This window comes from Phoxinus phoxinus, assembly GCF_949152265.1.
Source record: "Phoxinus phoxinus genome assembly, chromosome: 9".
Lineage (NCBI taxonomy): Eukaryota > Metazoa > Chordata > Actinopteri > Cypriniformes > Leuciscidae > Phoxinus > Phoxinus phoxinus.
Window position 1 is genome coordinate 23021111 of NC_136884.1, and position 18422 is coordinate 23039532.

General features: G+C 42.1%; 1 protein-coding gene across 1 annotated transcript in view; it reads right to left on the reverse strand.

The window, feature by feature from the left end:
- Positions 1-220: 220 nt before the first annotated feature.
- Positions 221-18422, reverse strand: part of LOC307003877 (uncharacterized protein) — a 337300-nt gene continuing 319098 nt past the window's right edge. The window contains exon 2 of the mRNA XM_079622735.1: positions 221-2886. Coding sequence (XP_079478861.1) covers positions 2012-2886 — 875 coding nt within the window. The 3' untranslated portion in view covers positions 221-2011. The remainder of the gene's footprint in view (positions 2887-18422) is intronic.

Genomic DNA, 18422 nt, shown 5'->3' on the forward strand with positions numbered 1-18422 from the left:
ATTATACAATTTGCAAGCATACACAGTTTGTGGAAAAATACACTTTTTTCAAGATGTTTCCAACTGGGCATATATATATGTATACATATATGTGTGTGTGTATGTATGTATATATATATATATATATGTGTGTGTGTGTGTGTATATGTGTGTGTGTGTTGTCTTTGCATCTTGTGGCTCAGTGACACCTGAATGAAAGGCTCATTAGTATGCAGCATTAGCAGGTCTTTGTCTTCTCAGGTGTGAATTAGGACATTATTCATGACCTTGTTGGATCATTCACGCCCCCCTGCATATTGCCTTTCCAAACAAAAAGTGTCTTACAAAATTTAAATCAATCTATTGTTTAATGTGAACGATTAGCCCGGATGATTTTCAGATCATTTTAAAGTAAACACTTTAGCCGACAACATCCATTAGTCAAAAGTATTGTGGAAATATGTGAAGTTTGTCGTTTGTGGTCTTCATATCAGAACAGTTAAGTTTGAGTTTTTTGAATAACCACGCATAAATAATATTCTCTCAAAAATGCAAACATGTACATACATGTTGCTCACATATTATGATAGCCATGTTTGTGCTAAATAGAGTGTAATTACACCTTTGCCATTAATATGTTTATAAGCAACTGAAAAAAATACAAATATCAGGTCATGTCAAAACATCTCAAGGACCCCAAAAACACCTTAGACTCCAGAGGGTTAATCTAGCCACGGTGTTAAATAAAAACCTTGGATTGTTTTGGTTGTTTTCTATTAGTTTGCGGAGATGCTCAGCCCTGGCTGCTTTTAGGGCCTTTTTATAACGTGACATACTGTCTTTCCACGCGATTCTAAAGACCTCTAAATTTGTTTGTTTCCATTTGCGCTCTAAGTTACGAGTTTCTCTCTTGATAACATGCGTAGCACTGTTGTACCATGGTGCTTTAGTTTTCTCTCTAACCTTTTTTAATCTAATTGGTGCAACAATTTCTAATGTACTAGAGAAAATGGTGCTCATACTGCTAGTCATTTCCTTTAGCTCATCGGTTTCTTTGGGTTCACTGAGAAGCTGAGATAGATCAGGTAAGCTATTCAAGAATCTATCTATAGTAGTTGGAAGGATTGTTCTGCCTGGTCGATAACGCGGCGCAACATGACACATTTCAGCCGTACGTAGTATGCAAGTTACCATGTAATGATCAGTGACATCATCACTTTGCGGTATAATATCTATATCGGTATTCCGTTCATATTCCATATGATATAATTAAATCTAGAGTATGATTAAGACGATGAGTGGGACCACTAACGTTTTGCTTGACCCCAAAGGAGTTTAATAAATCTGTAAACGCAGCCCCTAACGCATCATTTGTGTTATCAACGTGTATGTTGAAATCTCCAACAATTATTGCCTTATCGACATTGACTAATAGATCTGAGAGAAAATCTGCAAACTCTTTTAGGAAATCAGCGTAAGGCCCTGGTGGTCTATATACTGTAGCCAAGGCTAGAGATAATAGGGATTTCTTTCTTACATCTAGGAGCGTAACATTTAGCACAAGTACTTCAAACGAATTAAACCTGTGGCCTGTTTTCTGAGTAACATTAAGAATATCTCTATAGATTGTTGCAACACCGCCGCCACGACCAATCAGACGGGGCTCATGCTTATAACCGTATCCTGGTGGATTGGACTCATTAAGACCGAAATAATCATTTGGTTTAAGCCAGGTTTCAGTAAGGCAGAGTACATCGAAGCTGTTATCAGTGACCATTTCATTTACAATAACCGCCTTAGGTGTAAGCGATCTAATGTTTAGAAGACCTAGCTTTAGAAATTGTTTTTGTTCACTAATATTGAGATTTTCTGGTTTAATCACAATTAGATTTTTCTTAGATCCTACAGTAGATTTATTGTTTGGCCTCACTAAACGAGGAATAGACACAGTTTCTATAAAGTGTTCTACACTGGTACTTATATCAATTAATTTGGGACAGCAAAGAATGTGATTTGGACTTTGACTTACTAGTCATATGGTGTGTAACGTCTTGGAGATGTTGCCCGACAGAACAGCCACTCCGATTCTGCTGGGGTGCAGGCCATCAGCACGGTAGAGCCTAGGTCGCTCCCAAAACAGATTCCAATTATTTACAAAGAGCAGTCTCTGTTCATTACACCATGACATTAACCATTCATTTAGTGCAAACAATCTACTGAACCTTTCTTGTCCTTGTCGGTACGTGGGAAGCGGTCCAGACACGACGATCTTTGCTTCAGGCGATGTTCTGCGTACCGTCTCGATCAGGCTCCTGTAGTCCCTCTTCAGAACCTCTGTCTGCCGCAGCCTGATGTCGTTCACCCCCGCGTGCAGCACGACAGCTCCGACGCGCTCGTCACCGTTCAGGATCTCGGGGACCTGCGCAGCGACATCGAGAACACGAGCACCAGGAAAGCAGTGAGTGCGCACCATACCTTTACCTGAGGTAGCGCGGACATGCCGGACCATGGAACTGCCGATGATCACAGCGTCGTCGCGTTCCGTCTCGCGAAGAGGGGAGAAGCGGTTCCGGGTGGAGATCTCGAAGACCGGGAGGGGCGGAGAGGTCCTTGCTCTGGTCCTGGCTCGCGTCTTCCGCTGTGGAATCATCCAGGGTCCATGGTGCTGTGTCGGTGCCGGGGTGAATGAGGGCAGGGATGCTCGGGTCCTGTGCAGAGAAATACACGGAGTAGAGGAGGCCGGAGTCGAAAAGTTACTAACAACTGACTTGTGAGCATCGGCGCGTGATGCTTCAAGCGCTGATCGTCGGTCTCGCAGCTCGGCCTGCCTCCCCAGCAGATCACGGATCTGCTTCTCCACGGACTCCAGCTCCAACCGCACCGAATGCAGCTCAAACGTGTCCTCACCTGCACTCAGAGGTAGACACACATCCTAAATATTCACCATTATGACAGATGAACAATAAATTGGCAGTGATGCTACCAATATCACTACTAATTTAGGACTGAAATCATGAATAGAACCCGTATCCTTCCAGTGATTCGAGTGTAAATAAGACGGTCGATAGGCGAGACCACGCGTGCAAATGCTAGCGGGCTAACGTTAGAGATAGTAACGGAAGTTCGGAAAGTTGGATATAACCAGCGATATCAAAGCAATCCGATTGTTTTTTATAGAGAGTAGTATCGGAGATATGTTCACACGCTGGAAAAATAGAAAATGCTCGTTTATAAATGAGTGTAACGAAGAAGAAAAAGAAAAAAATCAAGGATTTATGAATTAATTCGACGGAGCTCCAAACACAAACAAAGCGATTCGAACACAAACACAAACTCCAAACACAAACAAAGCGATTTGAACACAAACACAAACTCCAAACACAAACAAAGCGATTCGAACACAAACACAAACAAAGCGATTCGAACACAAACACAAACTCCAAACACAAACAAAGCGATTTGAACACAAACACAAACTCCAAACACAAACAAAGCGATTCGAACACAAACACAAACAAAGCGATTCGAACACAAACACAAACTCCAAACACAAACAAAGCGATTCGAAACACAAACACAAACTCCAACACAAACAACGCGGTTCGAAACACAGACACAAACTCTATACACAAACAAAGCGATTCGAAGCACAAACACAAACTCCAACACAAACAAAGCGATTCGAACACAAACACAAACAAAGCGATTCGAACACAAACACCAAACACAAACAAAGCGATTCGAAACACAAACACAAACTCCAACACAAACAGAGCGATTCGAAGCACAAACACAAACTCCAACACAAACAAAGCGATTCGAACACAAACACAAACAAAGCGATTCGAACACAAACACCAAACACAAACAAAGCGATTCGAAACACAAACACAAACTCCAACACAAACAGAGCGATTCGAAGCACAAACACAAACTCCAACACAAACAAAGCGATTTCAGTGATTCGAGTGTAAATAAGACGGTCGATAGGCGAGACCACGCATGCAATGCTAGCGGGCTAACGTTAGAGATAGTAACGGAAGTTCGGAAAGTTGGATATAACTAGCGATATCAAAGCAATCCGATTGTTTTTTATAGAGAGTAGTATCAGAGATATGTTCACACGCTGGAAAAATAGAAAATGCTCGTTTATAAATGAGTGTAAAGAAGAAAATCAATGATTTATGAATCAATTCGACGGATCTCCAAACACAAACAAAGCGCTCACTCGCGACGCATGCGCAGATTCCTGCAATATGAGGATAAGGCTGGACTAGCCAGGGGTGTCCTAACACAATGGTGGTATAGGGGGACTGAAAAATGAGAAAAGAAATAGTCTCTTGATTATTTCCTGAGATAGAGAGACTCACCGGACTGGTGACACGGTGAACCTTAGATAGAATACTACCATCCAGGGCAAAGATGGTGGTGTTACCCTTTAAGTCCACCAGGGGGATGTTATGTTCCCGAGCCCAACTCTCATCAATAAAGTTCCCCTCAGCCCCCGAGTCGATCAACGCAGGACATGATACGGTGATACCCGCCCAACAAAGAACAGCGGGCAACGTGGTACGTGACTTGAATGGAGAGAACGTTACAGCCGCGCTCGCCAGTACTCCTCTGTCTACTGGCGAGCTCTGGCTTTTACTGGACATGAAACTGCAAAGTGGCCAGGCGCGCCGCAGTAAAGGCATAGTCTGTTGGAGATGCGACGTTGTCTCTCATCCGGCAGGAGGCGATTGCTACCCAACTGCATGGGTTCAGGATCAGGTCTAGAAGTAACAGAAAAAGGTGGATCGTGAATAGTGGAGGAGGCTGCACGAGCACGTCGCCGTTGCTCATAACATCTATCAAGGCGAATAGCCAGCTCTATCAGTTCGTCGAGCTGGGCCGGTGAACCACGCGCAAAAATCTCCTCCTTTAAATCCACATTCAAACCCTCCAGAAAATGTGCAACCAGAGCAGGCTCATTCCATTCGGATGAGGTGGAAAGGGTGCGAAATTCAATCGTGAAATCGGCCACTGTTCACCTCTCCTGACGAATCGTGGTGAGAAGCTTCGCGTCCAAAAACCGACTGGTCGAAAACCTTGTAGCAACATTGACTATTGACATCTGGTCTGCCAATTAATGAATTAAGAACACATACTTCTTTGTCTGAAAAGACAAGACATTTTGGTGGCTCCCCATAGAACCCAGCCCCCAACATTGCTCACACCAACATGTAACGTGACACCCACACATTCCGTTGCATTAGGAGCACACACACACAAGAGACTTTTCATTGAACGAATCATATTTAAAACATTACCAAATGCATTCTGTGTTGCCATTTATATGTCGCGACAGGTTTTGGGATTTAATGTAAGTTCTAATGTGTACTAATCAAACTCTAAATGCTTCTAATCTGTATACTTTATGTAACTTTGTATCTAATAATCTAAATCGGAAGTGTTTGATGTCTCTGTAATTCTCTAAATCTAACGGAGTTGAATCTTGACTGCAAGGTACAATAATATGCATTTATTCTAGGAAATACCATACTTCTAAATATGAATGTTAAATTCGATCTCACATGACATAGTCAAAGTGGGCGTGTCTTTACCAACAAAGGAACATTCTCCCGCTCTAGATCAGAGGATCCGATTCGCTCTTGTCCCAGAAGAAGGCGTATCCTTACATTCCTTAAAAGCCAAAACGCTCTTCCTGCGCCCTCTCGTCCCCTGCTCTTCCTGCCGTCGTCAGCATGTAAAGTCTCCGATCCTGGAACTCCTTCCAGGAGTTCCCTCCACTTTTTTTATTTCCTTTATAAAGTGTCTTTTGTTTCCTTTTTAAATTCTCCTTTGTTCGTTTCCACCTACGAGTAGAACGAACGAAGCCTGAATTCCTTCAGCAACTTCACTTTCAACCAGCCTTCAAAGCTCCCGCGAAAACGTGCTCTGGCAACGAGCACGCTTCACGAGAGAACGCGCCTCAGCACGAGAACGCGCACTCTGCTCCGAGGAGGCCACACGCAAGTTCCTCCTCAGACACATTACGCACACAACGATCCTTTTGCAAGTATCCACTCTAACGAGTTTTTAATGTTTTAAGGTTCGATGCATTTTTGATGGCTCTTAAAGGTCTGTGATTTGTGCTATTCCTATGATCATTCGTGATTTATTCTCTCTTTCTCTCATTCTCTCTCTACAAACTCAGCGCGTGCTTCGGCATGGCGCGCCCCTCCTCAGAAAACTTTATCTCTCTCTCTTTCTCTCTCTCATCTGTTATTCGTTGTCCTGTATGGTTTACTGTAAAAAAATGTACATAGACATATAAAACGTGTATCTTGGGTAATAGCCTATATTCTGTAGTTTTGCATTTATTAAAACAATATATTCAACTGTTTCTGGAAAATGCTTGTAAAAACGAGTCAATGAGGTTCACGATCCGAGCTACCGCGCTCAATATTAACTACATTAAGTAGTTTAATTTTATAAACACAGGAAAATTAATATTCACGACCAGAAGGTTAATATTTCTTGGAGTTTGTAAAGGATAACTTTATTGAGAAGTTGATAGTTTAACCGTACCTACAGTCGTTGCTGGACAACACCGATGTGATGGTTACGTGAATTTCCCTTAAAGGTTGTCTCATAATCGAAATTAAATATGATTATTAATATATGAATGAGGAATTATAAGACGTTGTGATCGATTATTCGTATATTCATATAATCTATACATTTTCAATCTCGATAAATTTAATGTAACTGAAATATGCAAAATATTAATCATATTCATGATTAGTTATTAAAATTCCCTATAGATCATTTGAGCTAATTCATACGGACCCAGGAGTCCGAAGCATAAGGCATATAGATTACAACCTTAATCATCTCCTCCTTAAAAAGATCAAAATGGTGGCAACAGGGAGTTCCAGCCTGCCAGACGGGAGGTTCCCCACTCACGAGCACGCCCGGTGAGTAACGAGATCACATAGGTGATGTGGGAGCGATCCTCCGCATAAGTCTGCGGTTGCATGGAAAAAGCCACCTCACACTGAGTCAAAAAGGCTCTACACTCAGTCGGCTCACCTGCATAACATGGAGGGTTGTTCATGCGAGGTTCAGGAAGAGAAGGATGACTAAGAGCAACTGGAGATCCCTGGTGCGCATGAAAGAGGCGAATAGACATCATTAACCTGTGCGACTAAACTCTCCACCGTATTTCTGGCAGCCGATAATTCCTCTTCGTGACGACCCAGCATCGCTCCTTGGATCTCTACAGCAGAAAAAAACGATTCCTCCTTCGCTGGATCCATGATGGTCGGATTATTCTGTCAGGTGTGCAACAAAAGGATCCAAAAACAAAGGTAGCTCAATACGATAGTCTTTAATGACAAACAAAAGGCAGCTGAGTAGATGGCTCAGAACAGGAACTCAAATGACGCTCTCCAGGTAGACAGTTTCACAGTGAATACTTCGTCAGGAGAGAAAACGTAGAACAGAAAAAAACTCCTTCAGTGGGAGCTTGTCCTTGTAGAGATGCAGCACGAGCAGAGATAATCACAGACGTGGAACACTACAGCAGGTAACAGGAGACAGGGCACACTAAGGCGGACGCTGCTACACAAGACAAGACACAGGTAATACATCTGCTGACAAAATGAGAGAGCGTTACTCACACAATAATCTGACACAGAACAGGGAGAACAAACAGCAGAAGTAGACCGAGTAATCAGACAAGACAAGACACAGGTGTGAGCGCAAAGCAGCGCGAGCGCTGATTGAGATGATCAACAGGTGATGACATAGTGTAAACAAGAAAGTGTGTGTGTGTGCGCTGGTGAGAGAGAAGAATGTCAAAGAGTGCGTAAATGAGTATGTCTGGTAGTGTGAGAGAGAACAGAGAAGCAACCCAGATCCTGACAACTACTAATTAGTATTATTATTTTTTAATACTGTTAACAGTAATAATAAAATAGAATTATTATTATTGTCATTATAATTATGAATAGTACCGTAAAACTTCAAATAATAGCCGAGTCCCAAATAGACGCCTGTCTCTTTTACACGCCTGGTGTGGCTACAGGTTTGGATAAATAAAGGCCAGTCTCAAATAGAGACCGCGTCTGTTTTTTAGTTTCGGGTTGTATTTAATCTTCTACAACCTGTCAGATCGTCTGTTTAACCCTCTGGGGACCAAAAACGCGCCGGCGCGTTTGCCTCGTTTTTTTTCACATAGCAGCAAAATAGACTTAAAATACTCCCGTCATTTTTTGTCATAAAGGCTTAAGAAATATGAAAAAATAAACTGTTAAATGTCTTCTTTTTCATGGGTTCACTTAAAATCGAAATAAAACATTGTGCTTTTGTAAAATAAAGAAAGTAAACAGGGTGTGCTTTCTGCCTCTCTGTCTCCGTGAACTTTTTTTCAAGACCATGTCTCTAAACATAAACAAAACTCAGCGAATACTATTCACTCAGACATGAGCTATATATCTCTATAATCATTTAAGTGTGTAGTTTTAAATTATCTAATTCAAAACTAAAACAAATATTCTCTGTTCATGTAATCAATATAAAAAGAGAGAGAGATCAGCCATTCTCATTATCGTTCTGGATATATATCCATATATAACAGCGGATCCAGCTGCAGATCAGTAAGTGCTTTGTTCTAATCGCGATATGAAATGGTGTCTGTAAACCGCAAAAGACTGTTTAAATTTGAATCGCATTTCTGTGTTTGAATGAATGAACGGCACAGATGCATGCTGTTGTTAACTACAGCTCGCGTGTGTCAGTGTGTGAATGAATAAACATTTAGTTTAGCTTTTAGCAAACTATCTATATTGCCTACTGAGATTAGTAAAAATCGACTGAATACGTTGAAATAAAATGTCTTTGTATAAGCAACATATTAAACTGCAAATGAACATTTATGCCCTAATATATATTATAAAAGACGATATGTTACATTTCGTTTTGGATAGATTATAAAGTTTTTACTGCCACATCAAAACCTAATGCTATAGATAGAGGGAAATGAAGAAGATATATGTGACCCGTCACGGAAAGTAGGGACACAAGTCGGCAGCACAACTTTCGAGCAAAATGAGAAAGAAGCGTTTTTTTTTTCAAAATGGGTGATTTTCGCTTTTTTGCAGAATCTGTTAGTTGAGATCACGAAGAAGCCTCTCCATGTTTTTGAAATCAGTATTGGTATATTTAAAAGTGTCAATTTTTTGGTTGAAATCGGCTTGTTTTTGGAGATTCTAGCTCGCAGTAGGGGCGTGTCATTGTCTGTGTGTATTTCCATACTGGATAAGCTGGCTTTTGTTTCTTTTGTTATTGCCCCCGCCCTCCAAGGGAACAGCGTGGTAGGACTGGGCGATATATCAATATAAAAAATATATTGATATATATTTTAAATGGGATATGGAATTAGACCATATCGCATATATCGATATAGTTCAAATTTGCGCTGTGATCCTTGCTACAAGCAAGCTGCTGCGTGCTTTTGAAGCAGTCTGCGTTTCAACAGCCCAGTGTACAACGCGACAAATACTCACATTAAATGTTTACGCAGAGGAACAGGACACTGCAGTTCTCAAAAGTTCATTATTTGCATGTGCTTTAAAGCCTTGCCGGTAATTAATGTAAAACATGTAATTCGCTGCTGATGTGCTGTTCTAAAATGCGCTTATCTGAGCACAAACAGCCGACGCGCGCGTGCACTAAAAGCATGTCTGTACAGCGCCTGGATACTGGACTAAGTTATCTTTCAAGTCTTTTTGAGCTAATACTGTCAAATACACTCAAGGTTTACGTAAAGAAAGATGGTTATGTCTAAACTAAAAGCAAACCGAGAGAAATCTGCTTGTCATATGCGTACATATTAGACGCGCGCTTTATTTATATATTACCTGTTTGCAAACTTTTTTTTTCTTTGATGGCACATTTTCCTGACCTTTTTTGCTCCCCCCTGTGCTTTACAGCTTTACAGGGGGTATGGCTTATCTAAATGAGATGTAAATGAGCCCTATTGTCACTCCCAGCAGCAGAGAGAGGTGAGAACTGCAATCTTCAGAGGCCGTTTCTCCACTTTTAACTTTTTTGAGTGCCTACCTTCAAATGGCCACAACTTCTCCAAATATTATCAGATTTCCATGTGTTACACATCGCTGGAAAGCTTGGAGACTACACTTTCAGAATATGTGAATAACTCAAAATGCCCCAGAACCGACTTGTGTCCCTACTTTCCGTGATCGGTCACATATGGAAATGAAAGAAGAAAAGAAAAGGGGAATTATTTTTGAAAAATTGTAAATGTGGGTGTATGCTTGTATGTATGCATCTGTATTTATGTGAATGCATGGGTTTATGTGAACTGTAGGTAGATATACGGTGTATGAAAAGATGTATGTACAGATGGTACTCAACCAGAATAAACGGCGGCGGTAAAATTGCGGGTGTGTATTTGCTCCCTATGACAACTCGCGTTATCGCACTCCGCACGATAAGCGCCGCGCCAGGTCTATGACAACTTGAGGTATCGCACACCGGACGAAGAGCGATGCGCCACGTCTATCACAACTCGAGTTATTGCACACCGGACGAGAAGCACCGCGCCGCGTCTATGACAACTCGAGGTATCGCACACCGCACGAGAAGCGCCGCACCACGTCTATGACAACCCGAGGTATCGCACACCGCACGAGAAGCGCCGCGCCACGTCTATGACAACTCGCGTTATCGCACACCGGACGAGAAGCGCCGCGCCACGTCTATGACAACTCGCGTTATCGCACACCGGACGAAAAACGATGCGCCACGTCTATGACAACTCGAGTTATCGCACACCGGACGAGAAGCGCCGCACCACGTCTATGACAACCCGAGGTATCGCACACCGCACGAGAAGCGCCGCGCCACGTCCATGACAACTCGAGTTATCGAACACCGGACGCGCACTTTGTCAGTTTTTTGCGTTTCTTTGTCTGCACTGCAGTCTGAATTCACTTTATCTCAGAGCGTCCGTTAACTGAATTGAGAATATCATCTGAAAATCCGATAGCATCAGCAATTTTCATTCAACCAGCTGATTTCTGTAAATGAATGTAAAACTAAATGTATATTGCAGCACAGGGTGAAGTCTCAACACTAAATTAAAGGCCTGTCTCATATAGACGCCTGTCTCCAATACAAGCCGGTGCAGTTCGGCGATTTGAGAAAATAAAAGAGATTTTCTGTTTTGGAGAAGAGAGGATAAGCAGCTAGCAGCAGTGAGTTAAGTTTGACACCAAGTCGAAAAAGTCCATAAGCAGACAGTTAACCCTGCAACAACCACATTGTTACGTTATTTACATCCGCAATCTCATCGAATTTTTCTATGAACGTCAGGTCAGATAGCTAAGGGTCTACCGTTAGTCTAGCTCTTTATGTGTGTTTAACCTGTTTATTTGTTAAATAAACTGTTTATAGTGACAGTTTTGTCTTAATTTATGTAAGGAGTTATGAAATGAAAAAATTAGTCAATACCTTTAATATGAATTATGAGCGTCTGCGTCGGCCGCTCCCATTCAGAAAAAAAAAAATCCTGTGCTGTCGTCACGAAAAGCGTTATTAAAGGTGCCATATGTAAAAATTGAGGTAAAAATATCCAAAAAATGAGCTACACGCATCAAAAGAATGAGAAGAAATAAGGGCAATGATGTCATTAAAAAAATGTCAAGTTATAGTGCTGCAGAGATATCAACCTTAATTAGCATTAGCATTACTAGCCACGGCCCGACAGGTGTCGTAATACCAGTTTCGGCCATGGGAGGCGGTATGCGGGGCACATAACCACCAGCCAACCTGCAATACACGAATAACTCGCACGGCTTGTGGGCGTACTTGAACCTGATGTCAATCGTGTGGAAAGTACAGTCCACTACTTCATTTCAATTCAGGGAAGAGAGCGGAAGGATGGCTGAAGCCTTTGGCAAGAGACCCCTACAACCACCGCGCTCTGAAGCACAAATCAGATCAGATAAGAAAAGGACCGCTCGTCACGGTCCGGGCTCGAAAGCGCGGGGGACGGCGAGCGAACTGCAGCGCATAGCCCTGTTTTACAACGTTCAGCACCCATTCTGACACGCCCGGGATCGCTCCCCATGCTTTCGCACGCATAGCTATAGGGGCAGAATGGTCTCCGTGTTCTGACCGCCGCACTGCGCGGGTTCGAGAAACTGAAACTGAGGTATCAGCGCGGCGCGCGCGCCCTCGTTGTCTGAAGAGTGCTGCTCGCTGACGACAGCAGCCGCTGTTTCACATTCAATGACTCGGTCGCTAAGGACGGAGAACAATTTGTGGCACGAACAGGTCATGTGTAGCCTACTGTATCTTTCAAAAGTGTTCGTGTTTTTTTTACTATAGTAGAGATGATCGGTTCACGTGCGCTGTCTGATGTTTACTGCATCACTCGACATGGAGAGGTTGGGTAAAGTAATAATTACAAGAGCTTCACGGTTATCAGATACAAGCATTCAACGGCCCTGTAGTATATATATATATAAATATAGGTTATTTGTGTTTGCGCACGTGATATCAGGAAGCAATGTAATAACGTTACCTGTAATACACACATGATGGCGATGCGCAAATCGAGTGTGTGTGTGTGTCACAAATCATTATTGTTTCTTTAACTTATTAAAATATCTTACTTTACTGCAACTATCTGTTTCTGCTTCTTTATCATATTTATAGTGTGTGATTTATAAAATACCATATCCTACATCACATATTTTGATATGTGAGGTATACTGCCCCCATCTGGTATGGAATGTGGAGTATGACTTGATTTTTTTTTGCCAGACAATTACACATGGCACCTTTAAAGCATAAATGAAAGCATTAATATTCATTTAATATGAATTCCATAGTTCCTGTGGATTTTGAGGTCTTGCCTCAGAAAATTGTGTTTTTGATGTTTGCCCTCAAGTGATCAGCAGTTGAGAGAGAGAGAGAGAGAGTGAGAGAGAGAGAGAGAGTGAGTGAGTGAGTGAGTGAGTGAGTGAGTGAGTGAGTGAGTGAGTGAGTGAGTGAGATGAATGACATTCTTATGTACATTTTAAATTGTTGTATGAAATATTTTAATAAATCCAAAAATAATGTTTGACTAAAAAGGTACTTCACTGAGTCTTTATTGAATCAGAGGGAAATGTTTTGACAGTCATGGTTATCATTGCAACAATCCTGCATTATAATCTTGTTTCAATCCAGATAGCCTAAATCTATTGATGGCTTATGTTGTATGACTAAATCTGTCCATATTTCCTCAAAACTCACTAGAAGACATAATTTGAGGGGTCTTTTTTTTATCTCCTGGGGAGCATACTCCCAAACCCCCCAATAATTGCTTTTTCACACAGTACAATTTAAGTATAGACTACACAGACTGTTGATAGTGATTACACAGAGAAAGGGTCCATAATTCACAAATTAAAGGGAGACTTTTTTTGGAAATAGGCTCATTTTACAACTCTCCCAGAGTTTTACCGTTTTCGAATCCATTCAGCCGATCTACGGGTCTGGCGGTACCACTTTTAGCATAGCATAGCATCATTGAATCAGACAAGAGTCAAGACCATTAGCATTTCTCTCAAAAAATGACCAAAGAGTTTCGATATTTTTCCTATTTGAAACTCGACTCTTCTGTAGTTACATCATGTACTAAGACCTTAAATAGGAAAAATATCGAAACTCTTTGGTCATTTTTTTGAGAGAAATGCTATGCTAAGCTATGCTAAAAGTGGTACCGCCAGACCCGTAGATCGGCTGAATGGATTTGAAAATGGTAAAACTCAACTGTTTAACTCTGGGGGAGTTGTAAAATGAGCCTATTTCCAAAAAAAGTGGAGTATCCCTTTAAGACCCACACCATCCAAAAACCCAGCTACATCTCTGATTTGACACCCACTCTGTGTAATGTAGTGTAGAGAACAAAACACATTCAATGAAAACCGTAGCATTTTAAATTATGAATAATGTCCATGGCCCCCCCCCTGAAACCTCATGCCACCCCTTTGCCACCCCAGGAAAAAATCTCTAGATCCGCCACTGTTGGAAAGGGCTTGAAAACAGCTTTAATATGGGACCAAAACCTGTAATATGTCAAATTTTACCATGTGGTGGGTTTTCCCAGATCGCATCACATATGTTTGTGGTGTCCTGTACAAAGTTTCATGGCCATTTAAACTCCCCCACTCCCCCACAGTGACTACCGACACTGAACGTTACCTGTAGAAGAGCTGTCAAAATGCAGCGCGTCGTGTCCGCTCAACTTTTGTGTGGTCTCCTCCACTTTCTTTCCTCCACCGGCGTTAGTATTGTTAACTCTGTATATACTTACACAACTGGAAATGGCATGAATCAACCAAAATCCATCTTTTAAAATAAGGATGGGAGCTTAGCAGCCTGTCCTCTGTGCTCTGTGCGCACAAGAAGAAGAAAAGATGAGTCGCACTGCAGGCAGGAGCGGAGAATGTGTGCCCGTGGCCGGAATCGTTTGCTCACTGTCAGTTTTTAAGATGTATTAATCGGGCCAGAAATGTATTGATGTGAAATTAAGGGGTTAATTAACTGAGTGTCTAATTGACAAAAGATTTAGCAACGGACTGTAAAACAAGGCCACCTCCTTTTTGATGAAATATGAATGAATGAAAGTGGAGCAGGAAGAGAGCGAGAATGAGCCAGCAGAGAAACAGGAGAGACTTAGATTTGATTTGTGACTCAGCTAAAAAAAAAAGTCAATGGGACATTGCCTAATAATGTTTTAAAAATCTGGGTAAGTGTAAATACAAAAATACAAAATTATTTATTTAAACTAATTGGCTTGTGCTTCTGTGCTTATCCATTGCCTTTATTTAATACAAAATGTTAATGATTTTCTATTACCTTTTAGATGTCAAGATGCCTCAGAAGAGAAAAGGCAAAAATGCAAATCTCAACTCCAGACCAGGAAAAGCAAAGCAACATGTTATGGACAATTTTTCCTCTCTGCCTGTGTAACGCCAAAGTTGAGATGTAAACTTTGAGAGAAAAAAAACAGAGAGAAAAAACAATAGGTGGCGGAGGAAAAGATGCACGAGAGACGAGAGTCGGCGTATTTTCCCCGTGTTTAATACAACCACTCAAACGTCACACTCGTCCGCATACATGGGGATTTCCCCCAATTTCCACCAGATGCGGAACGGCTGCGGAACGGCTCAGCTGCGTGACAGCTCCGTGTTCCGTCGTCCATCAATACCCACCAGGTCCGGATTTGTTGCAGAACGGCTGCGGCCGAGGACCAACTAAATCTCGCTAATTCACGTGTGATCGCGCGATATGTAGTTTCAATAAACAGAACCACCAAACCAGGAACAGTTTTCCGCAATGATCATCATATTTTCCGCCAAATATGATCCGCCATGATCACGGTGTATTTTATTTTGAAAATTAAACGGATATTTTATTTTGTTTTGGTTTGTTCTGTTTTTTGCTCGAATTCCTGTCCTGTGCACTTTGCCCTGTAGTGCTGCGGAGCTCTCCGGCATCCAGCAAAAATAGAAGCTCTGCGTATCAGCTCCGGAGGGCTGCGGATCGCCGGAGTTGGAACGCAGCTGTTCTGCATTCAGTGGAAATACACACATTGACTTTAATGGAAACCGATTGACTCCGCCGCCGTGCGCGAGCCGTAACGCAGCCGTAACGCATCTGGTGGAAATTGGGGGTGAGAAAGAGTATACAAATTTGGCAGGTCCAATGAAGTTCCCCCTGCCTGCATGTGGTTGGTTATTCCTCTCATTGAGGTTTGTCCTATCAGTGAGCTGCAGTAGAGCATATATAAACGGGTTGGCTAGAGTGTGTGGAGTCACTAGCACGAGTCACCGCCCCTTTCTTCCGCGTCATTCGTCAGTTGCCATCAGGTATGTTTGGTGCTGTCGGCTAGGTTGTTATTGGCATACGGTAGCTAACGTTAGCTTATTTTTAGGATGCCATACGAGGTTCTGCGGCTGACGCTAAAATGAGGTTGTCCTCCTTCTGGTAGGTGAAAGCCACGATTGTGATTTATCTAATATTCCCTCGTATTGTAGCGGCACCCTTGTTTGTGTGCAGAGGTTTGAGTGAGGCTGATTTCAAGCACGGCCAGTACGTGTGTTTACCATTCAGTATGTTGGTACCGCTGGCGCGCACGCTGTCCTCCCGACAGACTGGACGAGCCCTTCGCTTTCAAACGAGTTGTCTGACTGATTTGGTCCTGGGAGATCGCACCCATAAGGTATGTGCTGCTAATATATTATGGGTTGAGTGGTACTGTTCTGTAGAGAGAAACTGATTTTTTTATTAATAGTTAGTAGTTGAATTGTGGAGAGTTAATCTGATTAAATTTGTAATTTTATAGATGTATAAAGTACAGATTAGTCGTGTCTGCATGGTCGATTAGCTTCCGTCCTGTTGGGCTGCGTGGGACTAAAGTCTGGAGACGCTGTTGCTTTGTGTTTACATTTTGATTTAATTTGCTTTTCTGTGTGTTTGTTGCGTGTGCTCTATGTGCGCGCGTGTGCTCTGCTTTACATTTTCTTTAGTCCATGTAGGCTAGTGTGTTTGTTAGATTGTAAACATTGTTAATGTGAAATTTTGTTTGTTTATTGTAGTACATTTATGTGCTGTATTATGATTTAAGGGTATAGGAGATTTATTTTTTTGTGTTAAATCTAGTTGATGTGAATTCTTTATTTTTGTGTTTGTGTGGCAATGTGATCCTGTTCATTTTGTTTCTTGTTTTGTATTCATTATTTTGTAATGTGATCAGTATTTGTACGCTGATTTGGAGGGGTTAACCGTGAGTGGTGAGACTCTTTTCCTTATTTCAATTTGTTTGTCTTTTGTGGAGTGATTTTCTACTGTGACCATGAAGCACGTGTGCATATAACCTAATTCTGTTACAGGAGCTGAGTGCTTAAGGCAGGGGTGGATTGCTGGTGGTGGTCTTTTCCTCACGAGTGCAGTGTCCTGAGTGATGTATGTACGAGTGTGTGTGTTGATGCACAGGGGTACGAGAAAGGTGACTTGCCGTGGAGGCCTTATTGGGCCCTTTATCCCCTGCTGTCACGCCTCGGCTCCTTTTTCCCTGAATTACGTTGCTGCTGGCTACTCAGGTCGCCCTTTGTGTGTTATATTAAATTGTGTCATTGTCGTGGTCTATATTTAAATGTTGGTCTGTTTTGTCTATACAAAGTCTCTTTCTATTTTTAATAAAATTTATATTTTTGTATTCACGTCTCCTGCCGATTTACTGTGAACTGACCTGTGTTGCTTTAAGAAATTTAATTCAATTGTCCCTGGCAAGATTCCAGGGTGGCGTAGTCGCTAGCTGTCGATTCATAGAACCCTCTGTGGCACGCCACACAAACAAACATCCAACTTTGGTCACAAATATAAACAGAAATAAAAGAAAGAATACAAAGGTCGGTAGAGCGGTTATCTCTTCTCCTCATCTGTCAAATCTATAACTGACACTCTACGCACATGCGCAGTTCCCCTTTCACCCCAAAAACACAAAGTGACCGTTACACCAGGTGCATTAAATGACCTTTTGAACGGACATGTGGTCTTCCTCTATCTCTGCTCATATGAGAGTAACCGGGCAAAGACTGTTAAGTTCCTGTCTTCATTTGAGGAGCAGGGACCAATCAGACTCTTGGAAGCTGCGGTTATAAAGGTAGTGCGAAATTGTGAAAAGTTTCAAAGGCTTTCAAGGCCGATTGTGTTTGAAAAATTTGACTCAATGTGTCGTGAGAAGTTTTCCTTCCTAATGGAGCTGTCTGAAACCAAGTAACTCAGTCATGCAAGTGAGATGGAGCCTGAGCTATCACCTACTCCTGTAAAGGTTTCTGTAATTTCTCCTGTAAAAAACACATCAAAGTGCAAAGTCTGCAAATCATACGACAGCGCCAGCTTTGCATGCAGAGGGAAAAGCTATAAACAATTAGACTTTTTTTTTTTTTTTTTTTTACGCGCGCGGCCTCTTGCTCTCTCTGCCGTGCACGCGCTACGCACTTTGGAGCACAGTCTCTGTCTCGCGGGCGCGCCCGCTCTAGATTCCGGAGATTTTAACTAATTCGCGGGCATCAGTGAGCCGCTATAAATATGCGGGAGACTCCCGTAACTTCCGGGAGGCTATTTTTTTGGTGCCCCCTCAGCTCTTGGTGCCCTACGCACAGCGCGTGCACTGCTTGGTGCAATTGCTGAGCTTCAAACAGCCGAGGAAATACTCGAAAATAAAAACACCGCCCCTTGGATTTGACGCAACCACACAAGAAGGGGTCCATGTAAATAGTGTGCACATAACAACAGAAACAAAGTGTTATGCTGCAGCTGTTGATTAACTTCCTGGGGGGACTGCCGAGGATTACAGTACCCATATAATAAAAACA